The following is a 19250-nucleotide window of genomic DNA, read 5'->3' on the forward strand; positions in this document are numbered from 1 at the left end:
CTCACGGCTCTGCTCCGCCATTCTAAAAATAGCTTGCACCGACAATTAAAGGAAACAAACCTACTGCTATGACTATAGGGATTATTATGGCAATGGGCCAATTTGCCAAAATGTTGAACTATCCCTTTAAATATCTCCAGTGTGTGTTGATGTAACGTTGCTCTGTGGCCACAAGGTGGAGTCGAACCTGCTGTTAAAGTCTCTCCACTGCACCTGGCTGTCGGTAAGTAACACACACATACACACACTCACACAATGCAAACACACACAATGCAAACACACACACAATGCACACTTGACTCTCTCTCTCACAGAGTGTCGAGGTGTGGTTTCTGCGGCAACCGGGGTCCATCTTCAAGTGTGTGTGATCGACACACACACTCACACAATCAGGAAGCACTGCTGCTCCGAGATAGAGAAGGTACTACACACACCAACACACACACACATACACACTTTTACATACGGCCATGTCACTAATTTATTTCTCTTATCATTGTTGTGACTTGTGACTTGTGTGTAGCTGTTGTTGTTGTTGTTGTTTGGACATTTTCAGTTCCACACCGTCGCTGCTTCCTCTGAGAACCAAGACTCAGTTTTTAAAGTTCATCTCAGACTCAGATTCAGGTGTAAATCCGGTTTTAAAACAGTTTTTCACTTGATATTTCAGGTTTGGTTTAAAGAGTAGAGGATGCGTTTTGTCGACGAGGGTCCTCACAGCTGTAGGAAAGTGTGTGTGTGTGTGTTTATGTGTGTGTGTGTGTGTGTGTGTGACCACTTCCCGTTAACTCAAGCTGTGGGGACATGAAATTTGTTTGCACAGTCACAGTGGTGAGTCGAGCCAAATTTGATTTACATTTCAAATCAGCCTCGGGAGGCCGAACTGTTTGTCACAACGTTGCAACAAGAACGACTTTCACGAAACAAAAAAAATCTTAAAAAAAAAAAGAGAGAAAGAAAAAGAAGAAACAGAGAAACGTGGAGGATTTACAGTGGAAACAACCAGGATGACCACAGTGTAGAAAAAAACAAGCCCACACACAATGTAAGTCAATAAGAGACTGATGGTGGTAAAGTTGGATGTGTGAAGCTCTGTGGCCTTTTGAATCGTTTATTTGTGTCTCTGTTGACACTGTGTTCATGCAAACTGTATAGTAATAAAGTAATAGCAAGCTTAAACTGTCTTTAATCAAGAAAACAGCTTCTTTATGTGATGTTAAACAGCAGTCCTTCTTTGCTACTGCTACAGCACGTTAGCATTAGCAGCTGTTAACTTGCTAGCTTAGTGGAAATGTTGTTGAGTTTTTTTTATTTGTTTATTTGAAAAGGGAAGTGTACATTAATAAAACATTGTAAAAAAAAAAGAGGAAGTACCTGAGTTAATATTGAGGCTAATATTCGGTATTGGTAGTCCCTAAGAACCACAACAATAAAATGCCACATTTTAAAATATATAAAAGGTAACACATTATTTACACATCACTATGATGCTCTTATACTCAGCATCAGTGTTAACATTTTTGTTTTTTTACTCACCTCTTTTCTTCCACTGAAGTGAGCTAACCAACTAGCACTGTGCTAGCTAGCTAGCTAGACTCATAATTTTCCAATACCGAGTCACTGCAGCGTCTTAAGCTAGGCTAACCAGGAGAAGCAGCTGCTCAAAAGACACAGGTCACACAGCCTTTGTGGTTGGTTGCCCAATTTCTGTCACGACCAAGGGGGTGGATCTGACTACACGCAGGCGTAGCTCACAGTCGGCCATATGAGGACGGGCAACTTGCTCTGACTCTGGCTGCAGTTACAGTGCAGTAGATAGGTGATCCAGTCATCTGCACTTAAAAAAACGATTCATAACTCTGTGAAAAATAAATCAGTATGTATTACTTTAACTATTTGCATAATGTCACTATAATGTTACTTTTACAAAAAAAAATACATTATTAAAATTATCCGTGATTCTAAATATGCTGCATCATAACTGCATAAACGTTCATAAAAATCAAACCGTTTTGAAATCGGACAAAAACTGAGCAAGTTCTAGTCATTATAGCAGAATATGCACCATAGGCTTAATGCTCTGAGGGAGAGAGTTGCCCGTCCCATAATGGCCGCCCTACTGGCTACGCTTTGTCATTGGGAAACAGCTGCGGGTGAGTCATCTAGTCTTCTTATATATATCTATGGTCACGACCTGTTTGCGCATACACGAACGAGCTGCCATCTTGGACAGCTACGTACGGCAACTCCACTTGGACAAACGGAAACAACTGATGGTACAAGTGCAAGTCTGTTTAAAGTTCTGTAAATTGATAATACTGACATAAAAAAAAAAAAAACAACAACAATAAAAAAGCGACAGTCTGTTTAACTGCCTGATTTTCTTTGCACATGCGCGATCGTAACCGCCATCTTGGACAGCTACCTACGGCATTCATCATTTTAACATCATATACAGTATTCAAAATATGAAACATCAAATAAAACATTAAAAGCAGAGAGAACAACTCAACTCTAATGAAGTTTGAGCCGCAACCACAACCTTTTGTCTTGTAAAAGTAATAATGACATTTAGCTTAAACGTTAGCAAAACCGCTACGTGAACAGCTGCTGATGCTAACGTAACATTGTGTTTGTAGCAGCAGCTTCACAGTGAGAGATGTAAAAGTGTTTGTTGAGTGGATGTTACTGTAAAGCAGCTCGTCTGGTGATTGGTCCTCGAATCAAGTTGATTGGATGAAAATGAAACAATTAACGTTTTTAAGACGAAAACACAGGAAGTTGAATTCTTTTAATATCAAGTTTAGTTTGAGCGAACAAACGACGAGTTGAAACTCAGGTTAGGTTAAACTTAGCTGCAGGAAATGAATGTAATGTCCTCTCTCTGTGTGTGTGTGTGTGTGTGTGTGTGTGTTTTGCAGGGACCGGATGAGAGAGCGTTTGTAACATCTGTGTGTTTCCATGGCGACTACCCTCTGTACCATCACAACAGGATCAAAGTCACAGTTTACCGCGCAGAGGAGCCGGCATCGCACAAACCAGTGAGTGTGTGTGTGTGTGTGTACTGTGTGTGTGTATATGTGTGTGTACTGTGTGTGTGTGTGTGTGTGTGTGTACTGTGTGTGTGTGTGTCTTAGAGACAGAGAGAATGTGTAGATGTGTCCACAAAATTGTGTATATAAGAGGATTTGTGGATATATACATGTGTAAGACTGGCAGTGGTAGCTTTTCTACACACACACACACACACTCTATTTCTCTCTCAAGTCAGTTAATCTCGCTCACACACACACACACACACACACACACACACACACACACACACAGAGAGCGAGCGAGCGATGGGAGGGTGAAACGAGGACAGCTGCAGAGAGAAAGTGCGTCTGTAGATAAATGGATGTTTCCGTTTTTGTCTCTTTTTTCATTTCTGCCAAAAACTCCAACGGCCGAGCAAGCGACCGACCGACCGGCCCGCCAACCCGCGGCATCGCTAATCTGCATATTTCCCATGATGCCGATGTGTGTGTGCGTGCGGTTTTTAATCCTCTAGGCCGTGACGGAGGAGGAGGAGGAGGAGGAGGTGATGGAGGGAGCAGAGAGAGACTCTCGGCCGGTGTGTGTTAGTCTTTTGATCCGGAGCAGAGGAGGCGACCGGAGCAGGAATTGATGGATTATCGTGTTCGGACATGAGCCGGTCCTGCTCTTCTTCTTCCTCCTCTTCCTCTTCCTCCTCCTCTTCCTCCTCTTCTTCCTCTTCTCTGCTTTATTTTTCCTGCTTGTTTCTTCTATTTAAATCCATCATGAGCCACAGAAACAGTCTCTTACTTTCTGCTGCTGCTGCTGCTGCTGCTGCTGTTGTTGTTTCATTCGAGCTTAAAGAAGCTTTAATGTCAGCGGTGCGTTCAGGTGCAGGTGGGAAATTCCAGGTCGGTGTCGAATCTACTCAGAGTAATCAGATTACTTCTTGTCGTAGCAGGTAAATCTGAATCCTGTCACTTTTCGTCGACTTTTTTTTACACATTTAGATCTGTGACTGAGAAGTTATTGATCTGTATTGATCTGACAGGTTATAAACAGTGTGAAAGCAGCAGCTATCGGATATTTTCATTATTGATTGATCGTATCTGTTGACTGTTTTGTCAATGAAATGTCACAAAGTACAGTTTTGTTGACATTTTCCAAACAGTTTGTCGTCACTCCAGACAGCAGAAGGATTAAAAATGTCTCGGGGCAGTTGATCGATCATGAGCTGATCGACTAATCGCTGCAGCTGTGATTAAAACAACACGACAAAAAGCTATATAAACCACCAGTTAGGAGGTCAGGGATCAATATCTGATGGAGAAACTCTGAAGTATGTGAAGATTTTTGGTGGAAAAGACGGAGAGAAGAATTTCCTCAGTTTCATTTTATTGATTTTTTTCTCTTTTTCACCATCGAGTTGTCGACTTTTCTGCAGTTTAAATTTTTTTTTTTATAGCCGTTCTCCTGCAGCTCACTGGTCTGGGATCTGTTTTTTTTATTTTTTATTATTGATTGTCGTTGTGAAAGAGAAAAAAGAAAAGACACTAAAGAGTTGAAGCAGTTTGTTGAGAAGAGAGAGAAACTGATGCTGCTTTAAAAAAAAAGGCCTGAAGTGAAGTGTGTGGCGATGCAGCGAGTGATGATGTCCTGCACCAGGTGTTTCTGTCCGCCAGGGGACAACGGCTCCTCTGCTGGACAGGTAGGGGAGTGCATACACACACACACACACACACACACACACACACAAAAACACACAAGAACACACAAACACACAGAGTAGATGTTGCGATGCGTGTGTCTGAATCAGTGTAGTTTGTGTTTGTGTCTGGGTTTGATGGGGATTAACATGTAATCTTAAAAGCCTCTTTGTTTTGCCCAAGAACTCAATGAGACAGATTAGCTCAGTGTGTGTGTGTGTGTGTGTGTGTGTGTGTGTGTGTGTGTGTGTGTTATTGCCCAAAAACCCTCGGATGCAAACGAGGAAATGTGGCAAGCGAGCGTCTCAATGTCCTGTGTGTTTTTATGTGTGTGTTTGTGTGTTTTCTGTTTCACTTTCACACCGCTGCTGAGACTTTTATTCTGAAATTCCTCCTCCCAGATACCAGTTCATTCATCGACTCTCAGTGGATTTAATAGGGAATTAATCAAACACAACGCTTTTGTTGAGCGATTAATGTCTAAAATATTCTCCTGCTGCGTCTAAATCTCAGATTGTGAGGATTCATTGTTGTTAGGGGTGGGCGATATGGCAAAAATATCATATCACGATTTTAAAAAAAATAAAATAACGATCTCGATTTTATCACGATCTTAAATCGAAAATTGAAAAACAGACAATTTAGGTCAAAGAGCCTTTCTGAACAGATTTTAATGCGCTCTCTGCACAGCTCCACTACTTCCTGAATTTAAGGCAGCTCCTTTATTCCCTGTTTTACATTATTGGACAAACTGATTAATCCAGGCGTGACTGGATTAATCAGTTTTTCCAATAATGTAAGACAGGGAATAAAGGAGCAGCATTAAATTCAGGAAGTAAAGTGGAGCTGTGCATAGAGCCCATTTAAATAGTTGCAGTTTTGCCAACATGTGCAAGTAAAATGAACAAAAGGTAGCTTTTAGACAATAACTTTATTATTATTATTATTATAATAAAGAGACATCAGCGTCTTTAGATGTTAAAAAAACTAAGAAAAACAAACGCACACCTGGCAGAGCGCTCGTTATCAAGCCATCTCTTTGACTTCCTGTTTCTTCTCTCGCTGTGACTTTCAGAATAAAAGCAAAAAGCACACCAACTAAAAAAAGGAAGAAAAACAACTTCTTTTGACTGTCTTTGAAGTTTTGTACAACATGAAATTCAGGACACGTCACCTCGGCCTCAGGGAAATCACTCAAAATGCTTCTTTTTTTATCCCCCATAATGCACATTTTCAGGGGGCGTTCAAGGACTTTCTGAGAGTCTCTTGGCAACTGCCGAGTTGTGAGTGTCAGTTCTTGGACGCATTTCAACGCACCAGCAGTTGTGTGGACGTGAAGGACGGCCAACAACTGTGATGTCTGACTGTTTGTTTTTAGACGGGACGGGTCTGTAAATATCCAGGACTTTTTTTTTTTTTTTTTTTTTTAAGTGATATTAAAAGCATCAGACCAAGGTTTTTATAGTTTAAACATTTTCATTAGTTTTTATTTTTATCTTGTTTTTCAGTTAGCTTTTTTTAGTTAGTTCAATCAGTGATTAAGCAGTTTTAGATTAGTTTTTATTTTTGAGGAATTGACTAGTTTTTATTTCGTTTTTATTAACTTAGTCTTAGTCTTAAAAGGGAAAAATCCCACAAAATACAGGTTAGGGTTAAAGGGATAGTTCAACATTTTGGCAAATTGGCCCATTGCCATAATCCCTATAGTCATAGCAGTAGGTTTGTTACCTTATATTGTCGGTGCAAGCTATTTTTAGAACGGCGGAGCAGAGCCGCGAGCTGCTCAGAGCTACGCTACGGAGGCTAATGGGATTTCTTGGTTTCCCTCATCAAACTCATCAAATACACAATCCAACAACTCCAAAACGCTCTGGTGGACAAGTTGTGACCTGCACATTCACTACGCTATGAGATAATAACACAACGTTACCAGACAGAGTTGTTTTAGAGGGAAATTCATGCAAAACCGCTGATGTTTTTCATCAAGCAGTCTCTGCATTTACCTCTAAAACAACTCTGTCTGGTAACGTTCTGTTATTATCTCATGGTGTGATGAGTTTGATGAGGGAAACCAAGAAATCCCATGAGCCTCCGTAGCATAGCTCTGAGCAGCTCACGGCTCTGCTCCGCCGTTCTAAAAAATAGCTTGCACCAACAATTAAATGTAACGAACCTACTGCTATGACTATAGGGATTATGGCAATGGGCCAATTTGCCAAAACGTTGAACTATCCCTTTAACTCTAACCCTTATTTTGTGGGATTTTTCCCTTTTAGTTGCTTCCCATAAAATGTTCCCATCAGTCCTCATCACGTTACATTCACTCTAATCTACCTGCAGTTCAGTTTTTTTTTAGTTCATTGTAGTATTTTTGATTTTTATTTCATTCACAAAATTATTTCTTCACTGCTAGTTTTAGTTTTATAGTCAACTATAATAATAACCCTGCATCAGATGCTGTAAAATCCTGCTCTGTGTCACTGTATTTGAACGCAGCACGTCACAGAGAGGTCGTTTATGATTTGTTTTATTTCACTTGACTTGACGCCATTCAGAAATACTCTGTGTGTGTGTGTGTGTGTGTGTGTGTGTGTGTGTGTGTGTGTGTGTGTGTCGAGTGATTTGAGTGCTTTTCACTCGTCAAGGTAATCCTCCTCTGAGCTTCTGATTATCGTCATAGCAACGGAGATTTTAATGCCGTCGCTGCGTGGACTGACTGTTGGTGCGTGGCCTTGACCTCAGGGATGATGATGATGATGATGATGATGACGATGATGACGAGGAGGAGTGTGTGTGTGTGTGTGTTTGACAGAATGGGTGGTTCATTAATTAATATTACAGTACATTAAGAAGAAGAAGCTTAAAAATGTCGTTAAGCTCCTTTTATGTAACTCGGAGCAGGAAACGTCCTGAGCGTGTAATAATAATAACTCAGGGGCGGTTTTTATTTTTCAGGAAACGGGTCGGTGTCATGTGACCGTTCCTGTCGTCGTTAAGTTAATTACATTTTTCTGACGGAAGATGAATTAAAATCCAGATAAAACAGGGTTTGGTTTGATGACGCAGCAGCAGAGTCACACATCGGAGGAGGAACTGAACAAAACAATCTTAAAACTAAGGGAAAAAGTTGCGGTAACACTTTATTTGACGCCTCTCTCTATAACCATAGTTATAATGGGGTATAATGCAGTTATAGCACTGTATAACTATAGTTATAAACACTCATAATGCTTTATAACAATAATCATAACACACTATAAAGCATTTTATCTTGACTTATAAGGTCAGGTATTATAATATGTTGTAGTTGTTAGTAACTTGCTGACAATACCCACATTTATAATGCATTACAAATATATTATGTGTTATAATTGGGTTATAAACGTGTATAACTATCATTATAAACACTCATAAATCACATAAGACTTTATAAAAATACACATTATAGAGCATTATAACTCTATTATAATACTAAGACCTTATAAGCCATTATAAAATGCTCTATGATGTCTCTATGATGTGCTATTACTGCATTATAACTCATTATAAGTATGGCTATAATGTGTTATAGAGATAGGCGTCAAGTAAAGTGTTACCGAAGTTGCCTTTCTCTTTTCTTTTCTTTTTTTTAAAATGTGGTGTAAATAAAGGTTGTTTCTTTAGGATAAAGTTCAGTTGTGGAATTTGTTGTGGAAACATGAGAGTCGACTTCAGAGAGAGAGAGAGAGAGAGGCAGGAAAAGGTCCTCGCCCTGCAGACAATCGAGGGGCCGGCTCTCCTCTTTTCCTCTGTTTCATCCTCCAAACAAAACCAGATGTAAAAGGCATCAACCTCCTCCTCCTCTGCTCGCAGCGAAGAACAAAACACCTCCCGTTAGCTCCTGGATGTTAAAATGTAAATGTGTTGTTCAATCAATCTCTCTCCTACTCTTCTTTCTCTTTCTCTTTCTCTTTCTTTGTCTTAGAGGAGCTTCCTGGGCTTCACCTCCTTCTCCATAGGAGATCTGCTCAGGTCCAAGGAGCCGCACATCTCCACCAGCCTCAGGTAAACACACCTGTCACCTCTCTTTATAAACTAGCCAGGGATGCATCAATGCAATTTCAGCCAAGAGACGCTAGGTGGAAGGCAGAGAGCCTCCATTTAACCAGCACTAGGACTCTGAAGCTGTTTAATTAAAGGGATAGTTCAACATTTTGGCAAATTGGCTAATTGCCATAATCCCTATAGTCATAGCAGTAGGTCCGTTACCTTTAATTGTTGGTGCAAGCTATTTTTAGAACGGCGGAGCAGAGCCGTGAGCTGCTCAGAGCTACACAACAGAGGCTAATGGGATTTCTTGGTTTCCCTCATCAAACTCATCAAATACACAATCCAACAACTCCAAAACGCTCTGGTGGACAAGTTGTGACCTGCACATTCACCACGCTATGAGATAATAACAGAACGTTACCAGACAGAGTTGTTTTAGAGGTAAATACAGAGACTTTTGCTGAAAAACTGTCCCTGAAGGCAACGCACATCAGCGGTTTTGCATGAATTTCCCTCTAAAACAACTCTGTCTGGTAACGTTGTGTTATTATCTCATAGCGTGGTGAATGTGCAGGTCACAACTTGTCCACCAGAGCGTTGTGGAGTTGTTGGATTGTGTATTTGATGAGTTTGATGAGGGAAACCAAGAAATCCCATGAGCCTCCGTAGCGTAGCTCTGAGCAGCTCACGGCTCTGCTCCACCGTTCTAAAAATAGCTTGCACCGACAATTAAAGGTAACAAACCTACTGGTATGACTATAGGGATAATGGCAATGGGCCAATTTGCAAAAATGTTGAACTATCCCTTTAAGGTACAAAGGTAAAAGTGAGTGAAAATTACGTTTTTTTGTCCGTAATGAAGATTTTTGGGGTTTCCTTTCCACACAAGAGGAATAAACAACAGAGAAAAAACATCGGTATCAGCCAAATTGTTATTTTAAACATCGGTATTGGTATTGGCCCAGAATTTTACAATCGGTGCATCCCTATTATAAACTCTTTGTTCCTTTAAATCCTCCCTTAAAACCTCCACAGTATGGGCCAGTTTCCTGCACCAAGTCTCAACCCACTGGACTTTAAAGACTTTAAAGTTTAATTTTGTCTTTTAAAAGCAAGAACCACCCAAAAAACAAAACAAAACAAAAACTCCAGGATGAATCACACACTCCTTTTAGGTTTTTTTTTTTACTTCACACACCTTTCACCACCGTCAACATGCACATGCTCTGTGAGTTTATTTCCTCTTTTCTCGTACGTTAAAGTGAATGAAACGCAGCTCACAGAGGGAGACTTCACACACAGAATATCTGGGAAACGTCACCTGATTGGACGTTGCCTGGATACCTGTCGCCAGAAGAGGAAGTGTGATGGGGAGGAGGAGGAAGGAGGCGGGTTTGGGGCGATGTGGCTCCATCTCCCTCACACACACACACGGGCAGACAGAGAGTAGAAATACACAATCTCTTCCTGTTTCTGCATCACAGCGTCTTCAGAGAGACAGAGGAGAGAGAGAGAGAGAGGGGCCAGGTGTGTCTGTGCTGACATGTTGCATCCAGGTGTGTCTCTTTCCTAATGCATACCTGAGCTGCAGAGTTTGGTGCAGCTGCAGCTCTAGAGAGGATCTACTCAGCTTAGCTTTGCTCAATCTTTTTTGTATTATCTCTGACATGAATGATCATCAGTTACAGTTAGTTTGTCTTTTTTGTTATGTTTTAAATTATGGAAACCAGTTGGCTTTGTCTTCCTGCTTTGTTTGTTTATGGTTAACTTTGACTTAACTTTGCTAGTTAGCTTATTTCTGGTTTGCTTTACTCTTTTATTATATGCTTTGTTTCTGTTTCATTTTGCTTTGTTTCCAGTTAGCTTAGCATTTATTCTGCGTGCTTGTTTCTGATTTTTTAGCTTTTTCTCGCCAATGTTTGTTTTCAGTTAGTTTTGTTTAGCTGGGTATTTGGGTCTAGTTAGTTTTATTTACTAGCTACTGCTTACTGCTTACTAGCTAGTTCTACGTAGCTTTGGTCATTTTCATGTTCCTTGTGAACATCTCTTGCGTGTTATTTTGTTTCTAGCTACGCGAATTATTGTTGGTGGCGCTAGTTAGCTTGTTTCTCCTAGTTATCTTAATTTTTTTTGTAGTAACATTTTTTACTTGGTTAGTTTTTCCTGTTAATCAATCTTGTTAGCTATGTTGTTAACTTTTTTTTGTCCTGTTTCATTTTGCTTTGTTTCCAGTTAGCTTAGCATTTGCTAAGTGTTTCAGTGTGGCTTAACCATCAGTTTTGTTTGTTGTTAGCTTTGTTCTGTGTGCTTGTTTCTGATTTCTTAGCTTTTTCTCGCCAATGTTTGTTTTCAGTTAGTTTTCTTTAGCTGGGTATTTTGTGTCTAGTTAGTTTTATTTACTAACGTTAGCTGTCTTCTACGTAGCTTTGGTCATTTTCATGTTCCTTGTAAACATCTCTGGCGTGTTATTTTCTTTCTAGCTACGCGAATTATTGTTGGTGGCGCTAGTTAGCTTGTTTCTCCTAATTATCTTAATTTTTTTTGTAGTAAAATTTTTTACTTGGTTGTTTTTCCTGTTAATCTATCTTGTTAGCTATTTTGTTAACTTTTTTTTGTCCTGTTTCAAGTTTGTTTTTCTTATTAGATGTTACTTATTTTTGTCTTGTCGAGGTAGCGTCATCTTGCTAGTTAGCCTATCTTTATTTCCATTTAGCATTGTTTTGCTAATCGTCTTAGCTTCACCATATGAGTTTTTTGTTTGTTTGTAGTCAGCTTTTCTTGTATGTGTCGTTGGTCTGTTTTTTTTTAGCTTACCGGTAGTTTTTTAGCTTAACCTTGCTAATTTTCTTGTCGGTAGCTGGTTTTGTCTCGATAACTGAGCTCAGGTCTCATGATGTCGTACAAACTTAAGTTAATTCTCTGCAAGAAGAAAGAAATTTGTTTGTTTTCCCACAGCGGCAAGAACAAGAACAAGGTTCAGAACATTTCATACTTCACGAAAAACTCAAGCACAGTCCACTTAGCACGCGCTAAGGGACTGTAACCACGACAACAATAACAATGGCGGAGATGGCAGTTTTTTCGTTGATTGAGGAGGAGGAGGACGAGGACGATTTATTCATAATATGTGCGATTGCAGAGGAGATGGAAAGAAAGAGACAACAGAGGCGGCACGTCTAACCTCTCAATATGAAATATAATATAATATTTTCGCATTAACCCCGCCCACTTTCAAATTCTGACCAATCACACAATAGTTGTTGGACTCCATACAACAAAAATGTCTCCCAAACTGGGGCTGCAAGAACAAAATGACGTCATTTTGTTCTTGGATAGGATAGGGGCAGGAATGTAAACATCCTCGCTGGCGCTCACTCGTCCTGCAGCAGCTTCCAAACATTAAAAACTCTCTTGTTCTTTTCTCTTGTTTCCTGTTTTTTCTTCTTCGTCAGGACGATGGACGGAGTGAACGAGGTCGGGGAGGTGAAGGTGTCGCGTCTGCAGGTGGAGGGAGAGAACGACGACAAAACCACACCTGAACACAAGGTAGAGGAGGAGGAGATGCTTTTCTTTTGCTTTTTTCTTTTCTGCATAATTTATTCTTGTGTATTTTTATTTTTTACTTTATTTTTTCATGGGTTTTTTTGTACAAATTAACATGGGCAGCATCAGTGTGCATCAGATTGCCGGATTTCACCTTTCCGTTTTATAAATATGTATATTCTTGTGTATTTTAAATAATATTTTGTATATAACAGCACATATCTTTTTTTATTTATATATATATTTTTGTACATTGTAAATTCTTTATATTTTTATTCCTTACTTCTTTTACATATCCTGTACTCTTTGCTGCTGTTAATTTCCCACACGTTGGATCAATAAAACGTCTTCTGTCTTTTACTGCATCTTCACTCTGGACAGAGTTGCACTTTGAAACTATTCTGTGTTTTCTTCTTCTCTGTTGTTGAATCCTGGTTTAGTTTCACTTTTATCCTTATTTTCCTTCTCCTTTATATCGTCTCTCCGTGTCTCTCCGTCCTCCTCCAGTGTCCTGCTCTGTGCGACAGTCTTCACGGCTCCGTCCACGACAAAGAAAACAGTCCCATGATGAGAGCAGGTGAGGAAACACAACATGTTTCACACATTTTAGTAACTTTTTACATCCCCTCCACCTACAAATATATATATATATATGTGTGTGTGTGTGTGTGTGTGTGTGTGTGTGTAGTGCTGTGTGCTCAGGTGTGTAAGGTGTACAGGTTTCAGACGGAGGACCAGCGGTGGCTGCTGGTCAGGGAGCAGCTGTCGGAGACGCCGCTCTCTTTCTCTTTACCCAAACAGCTGCTGAGGGCGCTCATACAGGAGCACACACACAGGTACGAGCGTGTGTGTGTTGACTTGTCGTCTTGGTACATTCAGTACAACATTTATTTCCACATAATTAAAGGGATAGTTCAACATTTTGGTAAATTGGCCCATTGCCATAATCCCTACAGTCATAGCAGTAGGTTCGTTACCTTTAATTGTCGTTGCAAGCTGTTTTTAGAACGGCGGAGCAGAGCCGTGAGCTGCTCAGAGCTACGCTACGGAGGCTAATGGGATTTCTTGGTTTCCCTCATCAAACTCATCAAATACACAATCCAACAACTCCAAAACGCTCTGGTGGACAAGTTGTGACCTGCACATTCACCACGCTATGAGATAATAACACAACGTTACCAGACAGAGTTGTTTTAGAGGGAAATTCATGCAAAACCGCTGATGCGTGTTGCCTTCAGGGACAGTCTGGTAACGTTGTGTTATTTTCTCATAGCGTGGTGAATGTGCAGGTCACAACTTGTCCACAAGAGAGTTTTGGATTTGTTGGAAAGATAACAAACCTACTGCTATGACTATAGGGGTTATGGCAATGGGCCAATGTTGAACTATCCCTTTAATTGATCAGTAGAGAAAGACTCATGTTGGACGTTCATTTGAACTTTAAACATTGTGAAACTGTCATGAATGAAACTTTTTTTCAAGAAATTTCCCAATAAAGGCCTTGCAGCCTTTTCTACACAGTCATGTTGCAGTTCATTATTTACTATATTTAGAAAACACTTCCGTTTAGAAAAAAGAGAAACTGGAGATTATATCACGGCTCTGTTTTGGTGCCGGTAGTTAAATGTTCCTGTGACCCAGTTACTATTTGAGACGGTTTCTCACTCATCATGTTGTGTTTTGTTCATATAAAAAGGGACGAAAGTGACTCTGTTACACATTTTAAAAAGAAGCTGAATCAGAGAGTGAGTTATAAACAAAATAGTGCAGAGCGCCACCTACAGAAACAACCCAGTGAAGGTCAAATACTGAGTCTAAACCTGTTAAATAAACTAATAATAACATCTTCAGTTGATTTATGTCACGTTTATTATCTCAACTTCTACGTTTAATTGTTTAATAATATGAAAATTTAAGATTAAATACAATATTAGATACCAGGTTTGACTCATCTTCACCTCTCGTCTCCGTCTCAGGGTTCAGGAAGTGAAGCAGCTCGGCGACCTCACGCCTCACTGGGACGGCCTCCGCCACGACGTCATCACCCACTGCAACCAGCTGATTGGCTGCTACCAGGACACGCTGGCCGAGCTGGACAAACTCTCAGGTGAGGTTCGCTTCGTCTTCTGTCTTCTGTCTCTTTTTTATCCGACCTTACATGTTCGAAATAAAGGCTTAAAGGGATAGTTCACCCAAAAACCCCAAATTTCACTCATTATCTACTCACCCTCATGTCGACTAAGGGCTGGGAGAAGTTTCAGAGTCCTCCGTGGCTTCTCTGAGTTACAGCGGGGCTCCGTGCAGCACTGTCCATATGACGGTTGTGAATGGGGCTCACTTTTCTTCGTCCAAAAAGACACACCAAAAAACATCCAAATACCTCCATAGTGCTCGTCTGTAATGTCCCTCTTGTATTGAAGCCCCAACATGAGAAATTGTTCCGAAAAAAATGTAATAAGTCTATATTTTAAGCTTGTTTGTAGCGGAAGCTCCCAGCACTGCTCTTCCTGGTCCGTCCAAATCTTGCGCGATTTGCATTGACACTAGGGTTGTGCCGATTGGCGATCCAATCGTCTATTGGCGATTGGAAGGACGATCGCCGATGTTTTGTTTTCTTGGCAATTTTACACACACACACACACACACACACACACATACTCGCTACTTTTTTTATTGATCCAATGCGCAATCTGTTTGTTTTGTTTTAATGAAGCCGCTTCTCTGGCTGCTTCCAACAGATACTCTGTCATATGACTGTGTTTCACCAATCAAATGCAGCCAGCTGGCGACGTCCAATCAGACGGAGCCAGGTAGTCATATGACCGCACACAAAATCTCTGTGGTAAACAGGATGGCCACTCCGCCTGAAATTTGAGGAAACACGTTTAGCTGGTGTTGTGGCTGTGACTAGGCTGCCGACGCCAGCCCTGTTACTGTATGTCACAGCCCGACGAGGTGTTCACTGATATGCCACAAATAAATTACGTCCGCCATGAATAGATTTTTCGGCTTTCGGCAACGCAATAGCGTTCCGTTTATTGATCATAGCGCGCTTTCTCACACACAGAGAGAGAGAGAGATCGCCCCAATCCCCCGGGCGATTGGGGCGATCTGAGAATGTCAAAATCACCCAACACTAATTGACACCCAGTTCCTCCACCTCAGATTCTGGCAGAGCAACACTGGGAGCTTCCGCTACAAACTTAAAAGACCTTAAAATATAGACTTATCTAATTTTTTTCGGAACAATTTCTCATGTTGGGGCTTCAATACAAGGCGGACTTGTCTTTTTGGACGAAGAAAAGTGAGCTCCGTTCGCAACCGTCATATGGACATGCAGTGCTGCACGGAGCCCCGCTGTAACTCAGGGAAGGCACTGAGGACTCTGAAACTTCTCCCAGCTCTTAGTTGACATGAAATTTGAATTTTGGCTGAACTATCCCTTTAATGAATAAATAAATAGTTGACGGAGTTGAATAAACGCTGTTTTTTCCTGCAGTGTCGTCCTGCTTCAAGTCCAGCAGCAGTAAGTCGGACCGACACCTGCAGTTTGTTCCCACCAACCTCCACTGCCAGAGGATGGAGGTCACCAACCCCGACAGATCAGGTTCACACACACTTTCACTTTGTTACAGTTTAGTCACAGTTTATTTAAGACATGAGACTGTTCATTAATGTGGTTGTTCCAGTAGCACAGTATCATACAAAGTAAAAAGTAGAAGAATATGCAAATATAAGATAAGATAAGATAAGATAGGGGAAATTCATTGTGGGCAGAAGTGCAGACCGCAGACTGTATCGCCATACAAACAGACACAACACAGGAAACACATATATACACACAGATATAGAGATATGAAAACGATATAATAAGACATACATATCGTTATGGAATATATACAATTTATTTTATTATTATTTTTGTATTTAAAACTATACAGTTTTTTTATTTTATTATTATTTAGTAATTTATAAAGCAAATTTAAGAACAGCCTCAGTCGACCAAAGTGCTGTACAGTCAGAAAATACAATACAGTGGAAACGGCTTCTAGTGATCATAGAGTCAATGTGAGCAATATAAGCTGTTGACTATTATAACCGATTTTTTATTATTTCACTTCATTTTTCATGCAGAACATCATCTAAATGCCATTTGTATAGTTCCTCAATGAGAAAAATGTAACGAAACAGACAACTTCAGCATTTACTGAATTTTATTTCATGTTTCTTACATGGTACAGTCGTTTTCAAATGCTTTTCCAGAGGCAAAACTCAAATACTGAACACAATACAGCACAGTCATGTAGAGCTTACTGTGGTTAAAATTATAAACAGACAATTGCCTTTAACATTGTTGTGCAGTTTAGTAAAAAACAGTCGGCCTGCTGTACGTCTGTGCAAATCGGCAAGGAGTCATGGGAGTAAGGAATAAAATAAATACACGTACTGCAGTTTTAGTTAATTTTAGTTTCTTTCTTTCTTTCTTTCTTTCTTTCTTTCTTTCTTTCTTTCTTTCTTTCTTTCTTTCTTTCCCCCTCTTTCTTAACCCTCTTTCCCTCTTTTCTTTTTAAAATAGTTTTTGCTCATGTTTTCATTCATAAAACGACCAAAATGAACACTATAAGCGGATTTCTTGATTACTATAAATGAATTATTTAAACAGCATTTGTATAGAAATGATTCTGTCTCAAGCCTTTTGATCCATATAAGAGGTTTCCACTGTAAAGTTAATCATAGACACTAAATAAAAACAATACAAGGAATAATAAGAAGTCAATTTAAAACAGATTTAGAGTAAAAGAGAAAGTAAAAAAAGGCTTGTATCACTCAGTGTGTTTCCTGTGTGTGTGTGCAGGTGTGTGGTACGAGGTGATAACGTTCGGAGCTCCGGCCGACCACCATCTGGCCTTTAAACATGGAGGACTGAAGAAGCTGCTCAACAAACACTGGAGAGACAGGTCAGCTCTCCTCCTCTTCCTCCTCCTCTCTCCTCCTCTTCCTCTCTCTCTCTCTCCGTCCCTCCATCTCTTCATATTGTCGTCCCTCCTGGTTAATCTCTGTAATCTCTGCTCTGTCAGGATTAGCGGTGCTGCTGTATTGTAGATTACCACAGATACATCGAGTTATTTGATGCAGCCGCTATAGGAGGAGAAACACAACAAGATCTCGTCCTCTGATTAGTTTTTATATTAAAACCCAAAATGTTTACAGATACAGAACAGCCAGATGTGACGTTTCAGACGTACTATTATTCTCATTTTTATTTTATTTAGGGAATAAAAACATTTCTTGAGTCTAAATGTTACTGAATCAGTTTACTAGAGTTACAATGTGACTGTTTATATTATTATTATATAGTAGATTATTGTGACTAACCCATTAACGTCTCAGCAGCATCGTTGATACAGTAAAAGCACTCTGTGTAGTGAATAGGTTTGTGTTTGTGTGTATGCATATGGATATGATATTTATGTTTTATATAAATACAGTATATGTATTTATTTAGTGTGTTTATTAACAGTTTCCACATTCAACACATTCAATAAATGCAAAATCTAAAAATAATAATTATTCAAATGACTAAGAGTGCTTATTTCAGTGTAAATAATATTAAATAACCACTCTTAGTCAAAATTGAAAAACATATTTGATATGTTTTTCAATTTTACATGAAAAAATCTGAATAGTTTCAAATGAATTTTTTGTAAATTGACACTTTCAGCTAAGCTTTTATTTACTTTAATAAAACATCAACTCCTTTTGTTAAAAAGTTGTTATGTAAACGTAAAAAGTGGGAAGTTTTCTCACTTTTTCTTTTACTAACAGCACAGTTTCCCCGTAACTTTACATTTTAGGAGAAGAAAACGTAGGGGTGCAGGTGCACACTGTAAATCAACTTGCAAAGCAAATATTCACATTTCCTTTTCATTCCTGCTCCTCACACACATCGTCCTGACACCTGTAATGACAGATTATAGATCGTTTGAGTCGCCTCTTCCTTGTTTCACCATTAAAAAAACACAGCAAATTTCCTGGTTGGAAGTAGATGAAAAACTTACCTGCACTGTCTACAATTTTAGGGGCAAAACACACCACTTTGTGTTAGACTGGAGCCCTGGGAAGATAGAAACAATACTCATCTTTAATAACAAGTTCTTTAAACCTTCCGTCCCTCTGTCTCTGTGTCTCTGTGTCTCCATGTCTCCGTGTCTCCAGCTGCGTGTCCTACTCCGAGGACGAGAGCTGCCGGGCCAGGGAGCTGCTGTCCAGCGTGGCCCAGCTGCAGCCTCTGGTCTTCGGCCTGGCCGAGGAGCTGCTGTCCGTCTCCCTGGAGCTCAGCGCCGCGCGGCTGCAGCAGGTGCTGGACGAGCTCACACAGCAGGTGAGACACAGGGGACAGAGGACATAACCATGGTTACAAGGGATTTAGAAGTAAGGTCAAAGTAATCCAGAGTATTCAGAATACACAGGGTTCCCACGCCTCCTGGAAAATCTGGAAAACCTGGAAAATGGTTGACCAATTTTGCAGTCATGGTAAACACATGGAAAATGAGAAAAAAAATCATCAAATGTCCTGGAAAATGATTTATCACAGCTACCAGAGCTCTATTTGACATTTTCAGACTATGCCACTGTAAGGATTTTGTTTCCAAAAAAAAACAAAAAAAAACATGTTTGTGCTGTTCTATGATAAATTTGTCATAATTTCTAAGCATTTAAAGGGATAGTTCAACATTTTGGCAAATTGGCCCATTGGCATAATCCCTATAGTCATAGCAGTAGGTTCTTTACCTTTAATTGTCGGTGCAAGCTATTTTTAGAACGGCGGAGCAGAGCCGCGAGCTGCTCAGAGCTACGCTACGGAGGCTCATGGGATTTCTTGGTTTCTCTCATCAAACTCATCAAATACACAATCCAACAACTCCACAACGCTCTGGTGGACAAGTTGTGACCTGC

At 40.1% G+C, this 19250-nt stretch overlaps 1 protein-coding gene across 4 annotated transcripts in view; it reads left to right on the plus strand.

Moving 5' to 3' along the window:
- Positions 1-19250, plus strand: part of LOC311002105 (type II inositol 3,4-bisphosphate 4-phosphatase-like) — a 47200-nt gene that overhangs the window by 6840 nt on the left and 21110 nt on the right. For all 4 annotated transcript variants that reach the window (XM_083993345.1, XM_083993342.1, XM_083993343.1 and 1 more), the window contains exons 6-16: positions 176-223; positions 315-421; positions 2922-3041; positions 8686-8765; positions 12203-12296; positions 12801-12870; positions 12982-13129; positions 14270-14400; positions 15793-15900; positions 17149-17251; positions 18510-18675. In XM_083993345.1, coding sequence (XP_083849471.1) covers positions 176-223; positions 315-421; positions 2922-3041; positions 8686-8765; positions 12203-12296; positions 12801-12870; positions 12982-13129; positions 14270-14400; positions 15793-15900; positions 17149-17251; positions 18510-18675 — 1175 coding nt within the window. The remainder of the gene's footprint in view (positions 1-175; positions 224-314; positions 422-2921; positions 3042-8685; positions 8766-12202; positions 12297-12800; positions 12871-12981; positions 13130-14269; positions 14401-15792; positions 15901-17148; positions 17252-18509; positions 18676-19250) is intronic.

This window comes from Trachurus trachurus (assembly GCF_905171665.1).
Source record: "Trachurus trachurus genome assembly, chromosome: 18".
Lineage (NCBI taxonomy): Eukaryota > Metazoa > Chordata > Actinopteri > Carangiformes > Carangidae > Trachurus > Trachurus trachurus.